Raw genomic sequence first — 18321 nt, forward strand, 5'->3', positions numbered from 1 at the left:
CACCTAGCCTCTGAAGCCTACCCTGTCTCAGTAGACTGTGGGAAATCTAACCACACTATTATGGGGATAGTATTAAGGATGCCGGTCATGGGTGGGACGGCCTGGCCCGCACCGGTATACCGGGTGGAGAACATTGGAGTTATTCAGGGAGGTGCACACATTCGTTTCGCAGCGGTCCCACCCTATGTCATAAAGTGGGAGCACGCTGTAACGGGTACTGACCTCTCCGGGTGCCGGAGCCGGGGTGCACACGTAGTACTGTGTCCCCAGTACTTAAGTGCCCATTCAAAGTCACAGTGCGGGTTTAAAGCTGCTGGCGCACAGCCTATTAATGGCACAAGACCAGGTCCCTCCACAGGTAGCATAGATAGAGGGTGGGACATATTGTGTCACCACCAGTGCGCCTCACGACCAACATGGACGCTTCTGGTGTCCGGTAAGTGACAGCAGTTTTTGCTTCAAACCTGAGGCATCAGTTCAAGTGGCCCAGGAACGGATTGTCCCCATTCCTGAACCCTCCACTGTCCACCTCACTGTGAAGGAAAACATTACAAACCTGCAGGATTATGTTGTACATTTTGGCTGTGCAATTCCCCCCCCTACCCGAACATCTTACCGCTCTGCTAAAAGCTGTAATTATCCCACAAAAACACTTCTATACTTTGGAACAGAAAACCATTGAGATAGGGAAAAAGATTCTTGAGATCACCATTCCGCCTTGGTGGGACCTTTTCAGAAATATAGAGGTCCCAGTCTGGATCCGAATCGCTTCCCACACTTTAGTTATTTGTCAACTCGCGATTATCCTTTACTTATGGTGTCTCACTTGCCGAGTGAAACGCAGAGACCGTCATTTTACTGTGAAAACTGAGTAAAAGAGGGACATCATACTCCCTCAATGCTATAACCGAATTGTAATGACTGTATTCACCTGTATATTGCATTACATTTCAACGGGGGATGCAGAGTAATGTTTAGCTAGTATAAATGCAGGAAAGATTGACTCTCAGGAGCAGGAATTTTGCTTACCTTGTTTGACACTCAAGGAGTGTAGAGTGTCAACAGGAGGGATTGCAGAGAGCAAAATTCACCAGAAACCCCCCCCCCTGTGTTTGGGCTCATTCGAAAGGAAATTTAATTTGGAACTATCTACTGAAAAGTTTGGAACTCTAAAGTGCTTATGGAAGAAACTACAAACTTTAATAGAACTTTTACAAGACAAATTCAAGCCTGTGGGCAGACCTAGGGAACAAAAGAAGCCCACTTGATTATTGGAACTGTCTGGGTGTGAAGACTGAGTTAACCTGTCTGGAAGAATGAGTATTTGGAAATCTTCCTCTACAAGAGACATTACCATCACAGTATCACCCAGAGATAGCTCCCCATCAACATGGGTCTGAACAAACCATTTCAGCAAATACATCACAAAGAGGCCCAAATCCAGCCTGTATGCGAAAGACTAATCACAAAAGGACATTGCAATTACCAAACTAATATTGCCACCAGGAAACAGTTTTCGAACATCAACCCACCCAAGACATATCAACTTTAACGAGCCCGACAAAATATTACAAAGAAGAACCAAGCCCGCCAAAATTATACAAAGGATTGTGAACAGATTGGGCGGCAAGATTAGAACACTGAAATTGTATAACTGGCCACTGTTTTCAACAGAAGTTACAGAGAGAGAGGTAGGAGAGAGAGAAGAGAGAGAGAAGAGAGAGAGGAGAGAGAGAGAGAGGCGAGAGACTCTCCAGCCTCAAAGTCTTGAAGTCCTGAAGGAAGGAAGAACATCACCATCTACCATTAACTATCAAAAGGATCGGTAAGCATAAGTCCCTGCCTGCCCTGGAGTCTAACCTAGCTAGAATTAGGTATTGGGAGGTGGGAGGTATAATTTTACTGCAACCCCCTTTGAATGTGTAGTGTATGGTACTTTATTAGAGTGATTTTAAGTTTGACCTTGTACCTTTCATTGTATTGTTATTTATTAGAGTGATTGTAAGTTTGACCTTGTACCTTTCCTTGTATTGTTCTTTATTAAAGTGATTGCAAGTTTGGCCGTGTATTTTCTTACTAGAGTAATAAGCCTGTATTACCCTGACTGTAATAAAAACAAAGTTCTTTGCATCAAACCAGTGTCCTCTGCACTTTTGTCACACCCACCAAATAAATCCAGAGTACAGAACCCAAAGGAGGGGGAGCGATTCGAAACTGCTCAAGTTGGTCAGAAGGGAACTTGACCCCCTCATAGAGACCACAACGCACACCCCCCCCCCCCCTTACAGAGCATATATTAGAAAATCATGGGCTGTTAGGTGCTGTAGGCAGGAAGTGGAGGCTTGTTAAATGTACCCTTATTTCTCAGCCTGGTAACTTTCAATTGGGAAGTCAGCCTGAAGCTATAGCTCAGTAATAGTTAAGCCAAATAATTTCTTGAGTGTTCTTAATCAGGCCAACATCCTCAACATCAAAGCACTGACCACACTCGACCAGCTCCATTGGGCGGACCACATCGTCAGCATTACTGACACAAGACTCCCAAAGCAAGCGCTCTACTCGGAACTCCTACATGGCAAGCGAGCCCCAGGTGGGCAGAGGAAACGTTTCAAGGACACCCTCAAAGCTTCCTTGATAAAGTGCAACATCGCCACCGACACCTGGGAATCCCTGGCCCAAGATTGCCCTAAGTGGTGGAAGAGCATTGGGGAGGGCGCTGAGCACCTCGAGTCTCATCGCCGAGAGCGTGCAGAAATCAAGCGCAGGCAGCGGAAGGAGCGTGCGGCAAACCAGACTCCCCCACCCACCCTTTCCTTCAACCACTGTCTGTCCCACTTGTGACAGAGACTGTAGTTCCAGTATTGGACTGTACAGCCACTTGAGAACTCATTTTTAGAGTGGAAGCAAATCTTCCTCGATTTCAAGGGATTGCCTATGATGATACTGTTAAGCCAAATAATTTTTGTAGATGATGAGAAAGGGAAAAGAGAGATTACATAAGGTTGCTCAACAGCTATGTTTATTCTTTTATTTTCTACATACGGAAGGCGATAGACAAGTTTAATGAGTGCTGCCACGTCATTGCTATTGTTGACCTTTTTTTGTTACTGTTTAATAAACTTGTTCAATAGTACAAGCCTATGTCATAGTCTACTACCTTCCAAAGTCAAGGAAGGTCCCGTGAATCCTAACAAAGTGAAGGTGGGTTGTCTGTTCAATCTCTGGATAGCCTGCAGAGTTAGCCAGCACTCTCTGAGACACAGAGGGCAAAGGCTCACTTACCGGGGTGATCAATGAAGTCAAATACCCTTAAATGTCTGGAGTAAGCCAAAAGTAAAAGCCCAGACAATGACAGCCCCGTTATAACCTAATTAGTCAAGATGCTAAATAATCCCCATCATTGGTAACAGCTGGACTAATTTTCACAAATTGCAGACTGAGTTTCCAATTGGCCTTCGAATCTTAACAGGTCAGTCGTTGAAGAACTGCCCAAGATAAAGCTTCAGATCTCGGGCAAACTGCTGACAAAACTGATCTCTGGTCGAGACTTTTGATCAGCCAAAACCTTTATTCAGAAAATAGAATGCAGCTGTGCATTGAAATAGGCTATTGAGAAATAATTCATTTATGTTTTGTTGGCCTATGAATGACCGAGTGTTTCAGAAAGATGGAGACCAACCATAGCAGCAGAACACCAATAGAACGGCGAATTTTCGTCTTCACTGCCGAGCAATGAAATTCGTGTGGGTTCGACAACGGGCGCTCAATCCGCTCTGCTAGATTACTGCCCAGACGGTGGAGATGAAAATTTACCCCAATGAAGCTCAGTCACACAGTGTGAGCTCTGCAATTCTTGGCTCCAGTAGATGTGCTCATATGATATGTTACTGTTCACTCTATCTTTGTTTAGTAAAATCTAAAGTGGTTCATCACTTAATGGGTCACATAATAGGAGCTATGTAATTACTGTGACTGTCGTCAGCAGCAAATGTACCAGCAGAAATATAACTGAAATAGATAAGGCATAAAATAACGACTAAACCTCTAAATTAAAACAAAAAATTTTAAAAAAACACTTACTTTGATGGATAAATCTGGGATGAAAACTGGTGTGGTTGACTTTTACTGAAAATATCACTGTTATTAGCTGTAGGATGTAAAACAAGCAATTAGAAAATGTAACTAAATGCAGAATAACATATTGAGGATACATTATCAGACCCATGGAATATCCTTCTTATAGCACAGAGCATAGTTCACCTGCCGAAATTTATGGTCATTGTTACAAGTCACATCCCACAGGGCTTCATAATGTGGTTTATTTACATTAAATGCTAATTAATCTGGTAAATAATGAGTTACAGTTAATTAGGTAGAAAGGTAAAAAGATGGGTTTAATACTGCATTATATTCCTTTGGGATCTGGTTCCTGTTCGGCTACAGGTAGATCATCTGTTGTGCAGTGTGGGTTTCGAATGCTCAGAAAATTCTTTTTCATTTTCAAGGAAAATTTGTTTTAGTAATTAGAAAGAGATGTGATGTTTAAATGTTCATAGAAATGACCGCACATATGATGCAAAAGTAGGGTTAAATATAAATGACGGGGACAATTACAGGCAGTGGGTAGCACAGGAAAATGTGGTCTTTTCTAACCTTCTTGCACTAGATTATTACAGCTCTCGTCTCTTGGATCATTCCCACGAGTTAGTTCCAATTTGTCAAACCTTTAAGGGTGTCTTCACCTTGCGATATAGATAAGCTTTTGTAACTTGCCTGGGTCGTTGGCAGGAAACCCTGTTTGGTACTTGTTCTTGGATACCTCACTATCTTATGACCCAACAGAATTCCACTTCAGTCTTCAAAAGTGGTAGATGATCAAACTAAGCAATGAATCGTTAGGGTAAATTGGGGATAAAGAGATGGGGTGAAACATGCTCAACGGGGAGCGAAAATTACAGACAAAGAATAATTGGGAAATGACAGCAATCGATGATAGAGGAAGAATGAAAGACGATCCATGTTTGGGGGAGAATTCCAGCTGATGAACGCAGTCCTGTGTTGTCCTGTGGATAGTTGTAGCTTCACTTTAAAAGCAAAATTGCAGGATAATAACTGTGAAGTCCTAATATTAAAATATGGGTGATGTGTTCTATTTCATGAAATGATAAATCTCTTTGTAAAGGATGCATTACAATTTCACTACACATAGCACACAGCAAATCTTCCATCATGGAAATTACAACATAGATGCCCACTTTTAATCGATCTATATGTCAGCTTGTTACAGTTTCACAAGAAAGATCAGTGTTTTTCATTCGGTTGTCATTATCAATCGGATCAACTTTAGGGCGAGATTGAAGATTACCAGAAGCAGACAGATCAGCAATAGGTTGGGGCTATAGCTCATATTAACCAATCATTCAGACATTACATTCTTCCACTGTTGGTTGTATACAAACTTCAATTTGAAATTTTGAGAACTTCAATTCTAAAAATCATCTGTTTATTTTAAATGGCCTATGTGCTTCAGCAAAATAATGGTCAGTTCACCGTGATATGAATATGTTAAGCATTCATCTGCTATTATGATCAGCACTTCAACAGCACCTCCAAAACCCGCGATCTCTACCACCTAGAAGGACAAGGGCAGAAGGTGCATGGGAGCACCATCACCTCCAAGTTCCCCTCCAAGTCACACACCATCACCATTCCTTCATCGTCGCTGGGTCAAAATCCTGGAACTCCCTCCCTAACAGCACTGTGGGAGCACCTTCACCTCACGGACTGCAGCGGTTCAAGAAGGTGGCTCACCACCACCTTCTCAAGGGCAACTAGGGATGGGCAATAAATGCTGGTCTTGCCAGCAATGCCCATATCCCCCAAATTAATTTTTAAGAATCTATTTCTAGAACAGCGTAGCTTTAGGTTTTAAAAATAGTAAATTGTTTGAATTGCACAGCAGGTTGATCAACATTTAAAGAAGAAGTAACAGGTTAACATCTGATGTGATGCTTCATCAGAACTCACATCTGAGGTTTTGTTTGATACTGACTCACTCTTATCCATGCCAAAGCTATTTCAATATAAAAATTGTTCATTTAAATCAGCGTAGCCTCAATCCAGGTAATTGCCTACCTGCCTCTCTGGGTTGCCATGGAATCTGCAATAGTGAGCCATTTTATCTTGCGAATGTAGAAGGCACTGCCAATTGGCATTACTGTAGATGGATGTTGTAAATGGTTTCCATTCACAAACTGACTGGAGGCTAAATTCTGAATGAAAGGGACTAGTCCTGGCATAATACTACTAAAAGTCCATATCATTATTTTTACTTTCATATTTAAAATACCTCTAACTCTCTTTGAGGATAAATTATTTTTGAGTTGTAAGGCAGAATTATAGTAGGCTGCAACTTGATGGAAAATGTGCCACATAAATTGGCAGGACACAGCCCAGATCCAGAAAATGACTTTTGCCCTTCAGTAATTCTAAAACCGCCGAAGCTTAGGTTAAGACCAACTCAGTTTTCAGAGCACTTTTAATCTAACCGCATGTCTTAACATGTGATAAAGTCTATATTCAGGGCTGTTTTTGAGCTGTTGCCTTTTTTGAAGTTGTTCTTGCTGTTTTTCTGGATTGTATGTTTCAATCATTTCTTGTTCAGTGTCATTGTTGAATAACTACACACAAGTATTCACCTGTGGCTGTACTCGAGGATTCACTCAAGAACATTATTTTCTGAGCCCACTTCCACTGCCATTTTCAAGCCACACCAACTTCTTATGGCCAAAGGGAATGATGGGGCGGTATGGATGTCAGTCAGAAAGGCGACCATTGGAAAAGTCTTTGTTTTCCACTTCTGCGCCCAGCTATAATGCTAAGTACTCTTGAATAAAATATGGTGGAGATCAATGGCATGTGTTGGGTAACCCTAGCAGTCCCTGTAATTGCAGCTTCAGTATCACCTTCACCAGGTGATTGAAAGATTGGAACATAAGGTACTGTGACAAACAAAGGTTGTCACCAGTTCTGTGAAGTATGGTACGTCTTTTGTGAATTTGTAGGACGCCTAACTTGAAGGTACTAAATTATGATGGTCTCTCACGCTTATCCTTCATAAAACTGCAATATTTTAGCTGCCAATTCAAACTGTTGTTTACTCCATTGTGATGGCAAAAATATGGAATGATGAGGTGAATACACCCTGAATGTCATGTTAATAAAGTGGGGTTCATCTTTGACATAAAAAATCAATTCTGATTAATGCAGGTTGAACCTCCCTTATCCAGAACTCCCTTATCTGGAACCACCCCTCGTCCAGAACCATTCCCGGCCACCGGGTGGTGCATGCGCAGAACTCCGACATGAACAAATTGAAGTCCTTCCTCGCTGTCGACTCTTGTAATCGCTGGCCTGATCCCGCGATCCACCTCATTCAGCTCCCCCCACCCCCGCAATGATCTCTCTGCCGCACACCTAGCCCCAAGCCAGCCAGCCCGATATCCTCTTGCTCAGTACCTGTACCATCCAATTTAACGTGACCACCCCCCCGTCCAGAAAAGTCCCTTATCCAGAACAGGCCAGGTCCCGAGGGTTCCGGATAAGGTCGGTTCAACCTGTACTATAATTAGTACTGCAAAGAGAGTTAACACGGTAGAACAGCATTCCAGTTACGCAAGTGTGGATTCACCTACCTGCTGCCTAAATGAAGAAAAGCCTTTCCGCTACGTGATTGCTGAGCGGGCCTGCCCTCTGTGTGACCGTGAGGAGGTTCTTCCGCTTTGCAAATGCTTAGAAGACTTTGTGCTGTATGTACGAAGAGAGGCTTCTGTGCTGCCTGACTGCAGAAAGTCCTGCCTAAGTTGTGCAGAAGTGGAAAGGCTTTCCTGCTGCATAATTAAAGAGGGGCCTTCCTGTTGCATAAGTGTGGAGAGGGTGTATGGCCTTGTGACTGAAGAGACGGGACTGATGTCTAAGTGTAGAGAGGCCTGCCTACTACACAAAGGAACAGGTCTAAATGCAAAGACATTTATCTGGTCTGATTTATTGCATGGCACTACACATTGAACGCATGCGCATGAAAACTCCAGGATTGACACAGTAAACTTCGAAGAAAAAAAACATACCTGAATTGGAGAAGTGTTCTAACGCTGTTGTGGCAATTTCACTGCTGCTCATTGACACTGATTTGTCTAAAGAAAAAAGATACATCAGTTACTGGACGTTGAATAAATAGTTGTAATATGACTGTTTGAAAACACAATCGAAAGAGAAAAAATGAAGGAAGGTTTGACTTTGAAATAATATTTTCTACTTCCTCCACTCGAAACAAGTTGGGCTGGTCTGAAATATAAAAAAATAATTCCAGAAAGTCACATCCTGATGAAACGTTTCTCTGTCCCTCACATTCCATTCTTTCACCCTGCTTTCCCGATATCTATTGTTTGATTCTTCGCTTTATTTTGAAAAAGGAAAGTATTCTGTGTCAAATGAAAGCAGTATTCAAAGATGTTTCTTTAATTTATTTCTCTCTGTCTTCACCCTCCACTGTTCCCTTTTTATCAGTTCAGTTTTACTTTGTGTCCTCTCATTTTCTTTGCTTTACTTTTATCTCTCCATGTTTTTTTTTTGCTTTCATTCTTTCTTTCTCCCCGATAATTTTCTTCGAATAAATTTTATGATTTAGCCGAGTTTTATGCAACAGGAAAAGGTCAAATATTTTTTTTCATCCATTGAAAACATGGAATGCTTTACTAAAAAAACAGCAAATCCAGCAGAAACTACAACATCATTTAAAAGGAATTGGATAAGTATTTGAAGAGGATGTTTGCAGGTATGTCAGCATGTCTGATCCAAGTCCGACACAATTGGCCATCCATAATGGACAGAAAATCATGTGTGTGGCCAATTGGCAGTGCTGTCTTCTCTGCCCAAATTTCTGATAGGCCTTCCCGCGATGTTGCATGAGGCTCTGTGATGTGACGTAAAGCTATCTTCAATTTTCTTCCTCTTTAGTTTCTGTTACTCCCCCTTTCCATTTTGTTAAACACCCCACGCTATTACTGTTTCTCTTCCCCTCCCGTTTGTCTCCCTCTGTTTTTCCTCTTCCTTCTCCTAACTCGCACCGAGTCCCGCTCACCCATCACCCCTGAGCTCGCTGACCTACATTGGCTTCCGGTTCAGCAACGCCTCGATTTCAAAATTCTCATCCTTATTTTCAAATCCCTCCATGGCCTCGCCCCTCCTATCTCTGTAATCTCCCCCAGAGATGTCTGCGCTCCTCTAATTCTGCCCTCATCAGCATCCATGATTGCAATCGCTCAACCATCGGTGGCCGTGCCTTCTGTTGCCTAGGCAAGGAACTCCCTGCCTAAACCTCTTCGCCTCTTTACCTCTCTTTCCTCCTTCAAGACGCTCCTTAAAACCTACCTCTTTGACCAAGCTTTTGGTTACCTTCCCTGATTTCTACTTATGTGGCTCGGTGTCAAATTGTTTTATCTCATAGCACTCCTGTGAAACGCCTTGCGACGTTTCACTACGTTAAAAATGCTATACTGTTTCTCTGTTCTACGTGCTCCGAGGTGACCACATCTGGCTTGATGTTTCCATTTACCCTCTTAGAGTTTATTGACTTAAGAGGTATCCTACATTTTGCAAGGTTGAAGAAAGCCCTTACTGACGTCAGAATGCCCTGCAGCAGTTGAGTCGAGAGCACAACATTGAAGGCGAGCATTTAGGTTATGGAAAGTCAGTTCACCTGAGCTTAGTTTGTAAGGTGTGCTTGTATAGGTTGTTATACCAGACTGACAATGCAGCACAATATACTCCCAATTACAGCAGTTTCATTTACAGTCCAAAAGGAATCCAGCTCTAAGCAGGATGACTTTGGTCTTCCAGTATTCTACTCAGGGGATTCTCCCAATTGGCTGATGTAACTACTGTGTAAGATCAGCAGAAATCCTATGGAAATTAAACCAGTGCCGAACTTATAGTATGTTCCATATTATCCATATAAAAGAAAAAAGAAAAGACTTGCATTTCTACAGCGCCTTTCACGACCTCCGGACATCCCAAAGCACTTTACAACCAATGAGGTAACTTTTGAAGTATAGTCACTGTTGGAATGTGGGAAACGCGGCAGCCAATTGCACACAGCAAGCTCCCACAAACAGCAATGTGATAATGACCAGATAATCGGTTTTTGTTGTGTTGATTGAGGGATTAATATTGTCCAGGGTTAACTCCCCCGCTCTTCTTCAAAATAGTGCCACAGGATCTTTTAAGTCCACTTGAGAGAGCAGACGTCTCATCCAAAAGACAGCACCTCTGACAGTGCAGCACTCCACTGGAGTGTCAGCCTAGATTTTTGCACTTAAGTCTCTGGAGTGGGATTTGAACCCAAAACCTTTTGACTTAAAGGTGAATGTGCTGCCCACTGAGCCATGGCTGACACTCAGGAATAATGGCATAAACGCTGATTCTAGGGTTTGCGTAGTTCATTTTTGGAGGGGTAGGAATCCTCAGAACAGCATTAAATGCGGATAAACAGAACGATAGAGCTTCCTACTGATATTAAATCACTTTTTACTATTTATTCACTATTTTTATTGAACAGAGGAAATTATAATCCTTTGTGGTTTAAAAGGTCAGAAATCGAGGCAGATCAACGGAATCAAAATGGAACATAAAATTGCTTCCAAACGTAAGCAGTGAATTTCCGTGGGGGCCTCGATTTTGTGCTCAAGTCTCTGGAGTGGGGCTTGTACCCGCAACCTTTCCCGCTTAACATCGGTGGAAGAGTCAGGGGAGCTCTGAAAAATCGGAAAACAAGAAAAATTGGGAAAAATGGAAACTCAAGAATAGGAGTAACAATAGACTGGCCAAGTTTCAAACTTGAAAAACTGGATCATTAGAGTTTGAACGTGGAACACAAAAGATGAGAATTTTACAGCATAAAGGAGACCATTTTTCGCATCACACCTGGTGCTGACTCTGAAGAGCTGTCCACTTAAACTATTTAGCCACTTCTCTCTTAAAAGCTTCCCTGGATTCTACATTCCCTACTGTGTCTGATAGGATTGTTGGATATGGAAGGCCCTATGTAAAAGAAAAAAATAATCTCCTAGCCTCTCTCATCATTCTCTTGGTGGTGATCTTATTTCACAATTTACAAGGGTGGGATTTAAATTCATGACCTGTGGGCTCTTCATCCAGTAACATAACCACCTAAGCTACCATACCCATGCATGATTAAATAGGTTCAGCATTATCCCTTTGCTTTTGTATTCTATAGGCCTTTTTATAAAACCTAGGTTCCCATATATTTCTTTACAGCTTTATCAGCATGCCCTCTCACTTTTAAATGGCTATGCAAAATTGGGGTAGATTTTCAACTTGACACTCTTGGCATTACACTGATGGCTCGCCCATTATATTTTTCTTTCCATTGAACTCACTGTGGTTTCTAGACTGGGTGGTCGGTCCGAACTGCCAGTTTCACACCCGGGCAGTGAGTCGAAAATCTACCCCATTTCGCTGTACAGTGCAGAGGTAAACAGTGCTTAGGCATCGCTAATTGTAATATAAGAACACTTTTGCATATTGCATAGTTGAGTGGTAGTAGGGATCCTAGAAGCACAACGCTTCAATGCACTGAGACACAAAATGGGTTGATGCACGTTCTTGCCCACCCTTGCACACAATGAATTCCTGATAACTAGAGGTGATCCAAAACTCGGCTGCCCGTGTCCTAACTCGTACCAAGTCCCGTTCACCCATCACGCCTGTGCTCGCTGACCTGCATTGGCTCCTGGTTAAGCAATGCCTCAATTTCAAAATTCTAATCCATGTTTCAAATCCCTCCATGGCCTCGCCCCTCCCTAGCTCTGTAATCTCCTCCAGCCCTACAACCCTCCGAGATATCTGCGCTCCTTCAATTCTGGCCTCTTGAGCATCCCCGATTTTAATCACTCCACCACTGGTGGCCGTGCCTTCAGCTGCCTAGGCATTAAAGCTTTGGAATTCCCTCCTAAACCTCATCACCTCTCGACCTCTCTCTCTCGCCCCTTACGATATTCCTTAAAACCTACCTCTTTGACCAAGCTTTCGACCATCTGCCCTATTATCTCCCCATATGGCTCGGTGTTAAATTTTGTTTGATAATGCTGTTGTGAAGTGCTGTGGGACATAGAAACATAGAAACATAGAAACATAGAAAATAGGTGCAGGAGTAGGCCATTCGGCCCTTCTAGCCTGCACCGCCATTCAATGAGTTCATGGCTGAACATTCAACTTCAGTACCCCATTCCTGCTTTCTCGCCATACCCCTTGATCCCCCTAGTAGTAAGGACCTCATCTAACTCCTTTTTGAATATATTTAGTGAATTGGCCTCAACAACTTTCTGTGGTAGAGAATTCCACAGGTTCACCACTCTCTGGGTGAAGAAGTTCCTCCGCATCTCGGTCCTAAATGGCTTACCCCTTATCCTTAGACTGTGACCTCTGGTTCTGGACTTCCCCAACATTGGGAACATTCTTCCTGCATCTAACCTGTCTAACCCCGTCAGAATTTTAAATGTTTCTATGAGGTCCCCTCTCATTCTTCTGAACTCCAGTGAATACAAGCCCAGTTGATCCAGTCTTTCTTGATAGGTCAGTCCCGCCATCCCGGGAATCAGTCTGGTGAACCTTCGCTGCACTCCCTCAATAGCAAGAATGTCCTTCCTCAGGTTAGGAGACCAAAACTGTACACAATACTCCAGGTGTGGCCTCACCAATGCCCTGTACAACTGTAGCAACACCTCCCTGCCCCTGTACTCAAATCCCCTTGCTATGAAGGCCAACATGCCATTTGCTTTCTTAACCGCCTGCTGCACCTGCATGCCAACCTTCAATGACTGATGTACCATGACACCCAGGTCTCTTTGCACCTCCTCTTTTCCTAATCTGTCACCATTCAGATAATAGTCTGTCTCTCTGTTTTTACCACCAAAGTGGATAACCTCACATTTATCCACATTATACTTCATCTGCCATGCATTTGCCCACTCACCTAACCTATCCAAGTCACTCTGCAGCCTCACAGCATCCTCCTCGCAGCTCACACTGCCACCCAACTTAGTGTCATCCGCAAATTTGGAGATACTACATTTAATCCCCTCGTCTAAATCATTTTACAATGTGACGGAGATGGGGGGGGTTGGAGGGGTGGGGGTGGGGGGAGGAGGTTGAAACGCAGCTATGCCTGTTTTATATGGGTATAACTTTCCCAGGTGTGCGGTGCTCCTATGCGGGGATCGGATGGGTAGATTGTCAAAGCTGCTAAAAAGATCAAAAGGGACTTGCGTCTGCTGCATTACGGTGCATAATTGGCGCAATATGCTAAACATAATTTGCGCAATTTCTTTCAGCACAATAACGGCTTAGCATATGTGCTGAAGGTGGTGAGGAAATTCAGGGCTGCAGTATGTCTGAGAATATGGTCTCATTTGAGAGTTGTCAAATAGGAAAGAAAGTGCCATTCCCCGAATTTTCATATTGACAGAATTTCATCATCAAGTTGAAACTGGTGAGTTCCACAGAAAAGGAAGGGCAGTAAGGCAGTCATGGAAAAAAAGATAACTGGGACAGTCAGGAAAACAAAGGCTACCTCTGTCAGATCACAACAGCCTTTTATTTGCCTCCAATTATTTCAGCCAATTTCCTCTGCTCTCCTGAAAGTACTGGCTCATTGCACCACTGCAGGAGGGCGACGGCTGCGAAGCCAGGTCGCTGATTGCAGTGCGGGCAGGCACAGCAGGAGGGACGAAGGAGCAGCAAGAGTCCGTAGAGGGAAGTGACCGGGGTCCAGGAGTGGCGTGAATCTGGGGCCCAGAAGAGGCAAGGGTCCATGGGCAGCACGGGCCAGCCCACACTGCGATATGTGTGTGCACTAGGTCTGTGCAGCAGAGCTGGTCTCCAGTTAGTCTTGGGTATTTCCTTGCCACTGGACCAAGACCTAGCTCTGTCAAGCCCGTGTGGTGGCTGGTGTGCAACGGTCACCACACGTTAAAAAAATCCACGCACAGGCATCTTCCACCCTTCACGATGTAGTTCGGGACCTGGAATATTAGGTCCTTCATTGAAACACCTGTGAACTCATCCCTTTTTTGGCATGGAAGCAAGTCATCCTCGCTTCGAGGGACTGCCTATGATGATGATTGCTTGGGTACAGTTCCAATAGCCTCCAGTGCCGTTAATAATGTGTGAGTCTTGACAATCATTGTTGGTAGACTGTTTGCTCATGGAGTATCACAGCTGAACCCAATTCTCTCCTGACCTCACGTCATACCTACGCCCTTTCATCAGGGGTCACTGGCGAGCAATCAGCAGTGGGAATATTTGCTGATTTTCCTTTCCCTAACCCAGAGGTGCCGAGGCCAACCTTAGCCCTCCTACCTCCACCAGCCCACCTTGGGTCATCTAACAGCACAAATCGGGGATTGTAAGTGTGGTCGATATGGTTCAATTATTGAGGTTTATTCAATTAACCAGCACTATTTTCGTTAACTAACTATTCAATCAGGTGGGAGCCCGATGGTTGGGGTGTCATGTGATGAAGTCTCCTACAATACATCCAACCAGAGTTGGAAATCCTACCCTTACGTTAGGTTTTACTTTTGGCTCAGTGGTTGTCGCTCTTGCCTCTGAATCAGGAAGTTGTGGGTTCAAGCCCCACTCCAGAGACTTGAGCATTAAATCTAGGCTGGCGCTTCAGTGCAGTGCTGAGGGAGTGCTGCGCTGCCAGAGGTGTCATTTTCAGATAGGATATAAAACCGAGGTCCCGTCTACCCTCACAAGGGAACACAATGATCCCGTAACACTATTTCAAAGAAGAGCAGGGGAGTTCTCCCCGGTATCTGACTAACATTTATCACTTGACCAACACCACTTCAATCTGGTCATTGTCGCATTGCTGTTTGTGGGAGCTTGCTGTACACAAATTGGCTGCTGCTTTTCCCACATTACAACAATGATTTCACTTCAAAAGTACTTCAGTGGCGGTACAGCGCTTTGGGACGTCTTATGGTTGTGTAAGGCGCCATAGAAATGCAAGTCTTTCTTTCCAGATTCAGGCTGCAGTTACACTATAACTGCAGCGAAACCTCTTTGCACCGATGCTAGACTTATAGTGTGATTGCACTCTCCGTATTTCTGTTCTCTATCCCAATTGGTGCTGGGGCTGAACCACTGAAATAAAACCACTTTCTGTCAAATTATATTTGGGGCTCGATTGCTTGGTTTAAATCTACATTCTATATGAGTTGAGACTGGGGCCGGTCAGATTGATTTATCCAAACATCACCGATCCACTGGCTATGCAATCAACATTCAGATTTTAATCACACATTTCTGGTGGCTTGAATTCATTACACAACAGTGAATTGTTTTTGCCAAGTACCAACAGCCTCTGATTAACCTTTCGTAACAAAGGCATGGATTGTACCTGTAAGAACTTGTCTGACAAGCTTTGCTGCCAGTAATTCTTTGAACAGATTTTCACATTCTTCTACTTCCCTTCTCTCTATAAAATAACAGAGCTGATGTACTTGTAGTACCATGTTGGCACAAAGAGAAATGTCATTGTTCAATCAAACTTAGAATCGACATAACCCAAACTTATAATTAATCATCAATGTACCAAAAGAATGAACTCCAATTTATATATAGCGCCTTTCATAACTTCAGGGTGTCCAAAAGCGCCTTACGGCCAATTAAGTGCAGTTGCTGTTGCACTGCAGGAAACACGGCAACCAATTTGCGCACAGCAAGCTCCCACAAGCAGCAACGTGATATTGACCAGATAATCTATTTTAGTGATGTTGATTGAGGGATAAATATTAGCCAGAACATCAGGGAAAACTCCCCTGTTCTTCCTCGAATAATGCCAAGGGATCTGTTACGTCCACCTGAGAAGGCAGACGTGGCCTCGATTTAATGTCTCATCCAAAGGGCGGCACCTCCGACCGTGCAGCGCTCCTTCAGTACTGTGCTGGAGTGTCAGCCTCGATAATGTGCTCGAGTCTCTGGAGTGGGATTTGTACCCACAACCTTCAGACTCCGAGGCAAGAGTGGCACCCACTGAGCCATGGCTGACACCTAAAAGAACCAACAATGAGTCCATCATTAATAACTTGCTAAACCAATGCATTTCAGGTGCCTCTGAACAAAACAATTTCTCCCTGTTGGGTTTGAGTCCAGCCAAGGAGAAAGGTCTTTGGACTGAGTGCTGTGGAGCAGATTCAGAATGATTGACAATGCTATTGATGGAATGAGATACTGTTATAAAATTATTGAGTTCTCCAGGCCTCAGACATAATCCACAGCAGATGTAACCCCAAACTGCAAAACTGCTCTAAATGTAAACGTCAGCAGTCTTCGATATAGAAACAGGAACGGCATTGCGGAGTACGGCAGCCTTAACTGCAAGACACAGGAATGAGACGGAACAAAAACTCTGTAATGCAAAGAAATGGTGCAGTAGAGAATGGCATTATTGGCTGTAAAAATAATAGAAGGGAGTGTGAAAATGTTAGTCATTGCTGCATCAGATACAGGAATGCCAGCATGCAGAATGCCACCACAAATACACAGGGTTAAATTTCCGTCTTCACCGGCTGGGCAGGAATCTGGTGGATTTCACGCCATTGAAACCGATGGAATGAAAATCGGGCGGGTTCTAAAGTGAGTGCGCGATCTGCTCCATCAGATTACTGCTCAGGCAGTGAAGGTGGAAATTTACTCCACAGAAAGCAGCGCTCATTTTTCTTTTAATGCTTGCCTTGAGTTGTGAATTAATGAATTTGCCTTCCTGGCAAATTAATGGACAGAAAACTATGGGGACAGGATATATACCCTAATTTTCACTATCCGCTCACAGTTAGGACACGCTCCACGCTGGGGGCACAAATTGGTAGAAATGCACATGTCCTATTTATGTGTTCATGCATAGCAAGTTCTGGGAATATTTTAGTGTTGTATTACCAGCTGCTTTCAACATTGTCTTTCCTCGCCTCAAATAAGAAGGAAAGCACAGTGGAATAGATTACAGGCGGGGTTTGAAGGCGCATTACTGACTTACAAAGCAATAGTAGTTAGATCGTACCTACATACTGACTTGGAAGCACTGAAGTTTGGAAATGTTAGGGTAGACGTAAGAACATAAGAAATAGGAGCAGGAGTAGGCCATACAGCCCCTCGAGCCTGCTCCATCATTTAATACGATCATGGCTGATCCGATCATGGGCTCAGCTCCACTTCTCTGCCCGCTCCCCATAACCCCTTATCAGTTAAAAAACTGTCCATCTCTGTCTTAAATTTATTCAATGTCCCAGCTGCCATAACTCTCTGAGGCAGCAAATTCCACAGATTTACAACGCTCTGAGAGAAGAAATTCCTCCTCATCTCTGTTTTAAATGAGCGGCCCCTTATTCTAAGATCATGCCCTCTAGTTCTAGTCTCCCCCATCAGCGGAAACATCATCTCTGCATCCACCTTGTCAAGCCCCCTCATAATCTTATACGTTTCGATAAGATCACCTCTCATTCTTCTGAATTGTGAACAGGATGTAAAATACCCCTCTTGGAGTAGCGCTGGGTGGAAGTGAAGACCCAAAAGCACAGGATAGTAAGAAGATATTTTGTATACTAAATATACTCTCTCAAGGCATTCTTGATCTTTTAATATATGCACCAACCCCTCTGTACCTGCCAAAAAGGTAGCAACAGGCAGACTTATAGAATCACAAAATCTTACAGTGCTGAAGGAGGCCACTCGGCCCATCATACCTGTGCCGTCTATTTGAAAGAGTTATCCAATTAGTCCCACTCCCCTGTTCTTTCGCCATAACCCTCAAATTTTCTAGCCTTCATTGTCTTTTTCCAATTCCCTTTTGAAAATTAATATTAAATCTGCTTCCACCACACTTTCAAGCAGTGCTTTCCAGATCATAATAATTTGCGGTGTAAAATAATTTCTCCTCATCTCACCTCTGGATCTTTAACCAATTATCTTAAGTCTGTGTCCTCTCGCTACTGACCCCATTGGAAACAGTTTCTCCTTATCAAAACCCTTCATAATTTGTGAACGCCTCTATTAAATCTCTTCTGCTCTCAGGAGAACAATTCCAGCTTCTCCAGTCTCTCCACATAACTGAAATCCCACGTCCCTGGTACCATTCTAGTAAATTTCCTCTGCACATTCTCCACGGCCTTGACATCTTTCCTGGAGTATGGTGCCCAGAATTGGACACAATATTCCAGCTGTACACAGTGATAACCGCTT

The 18321-nt window shown here is 43.5% G+C and overlaps 1 protein-coding gene across 2 annotated transcripts in view; it reads right to left on the reverse strand.

Moving 5' to 3' along the window:
• Positions 1–18321, reverse strand: part of LOC139277629 (eyes absent homolog 1-like) — a 234800-nt gene that overhangs the window by 137142 nt on the left and 79337 nt on the right. For both annotated transcript variants that reach the window (XM_070896366.1, XM_070896365.1), the window contains exons 3-4: positions 8127–8192; positions 4081–4147 (exon numbers count right to left, since the gene is read on the reverse strand). In XM_070896366.1, coding sequence (XP_070752467.1) covers positions 4081–4147; positions 8127–8192 — 133 coding nt within the window. The remainder of the gene's footprint in view (positions 1–4080; positions 4148–8126; positions 8193–18321) is intronic.

The sequence above is a fragment of the Pristiophorus japonicus genome, chromosome 12 (assembly GCF_044704955.1).
Source record: "Pristiophorus japonicus isolate sPriJap1 chromosome 12, sPriJap1.hap1, whole genome shotgun sequence".
NCBI lineage: Eukaryota > Metazoa > Chordata > Chondrichthyes > Pristiophoridae > Pristiophorus > Pristiophorus japonicus.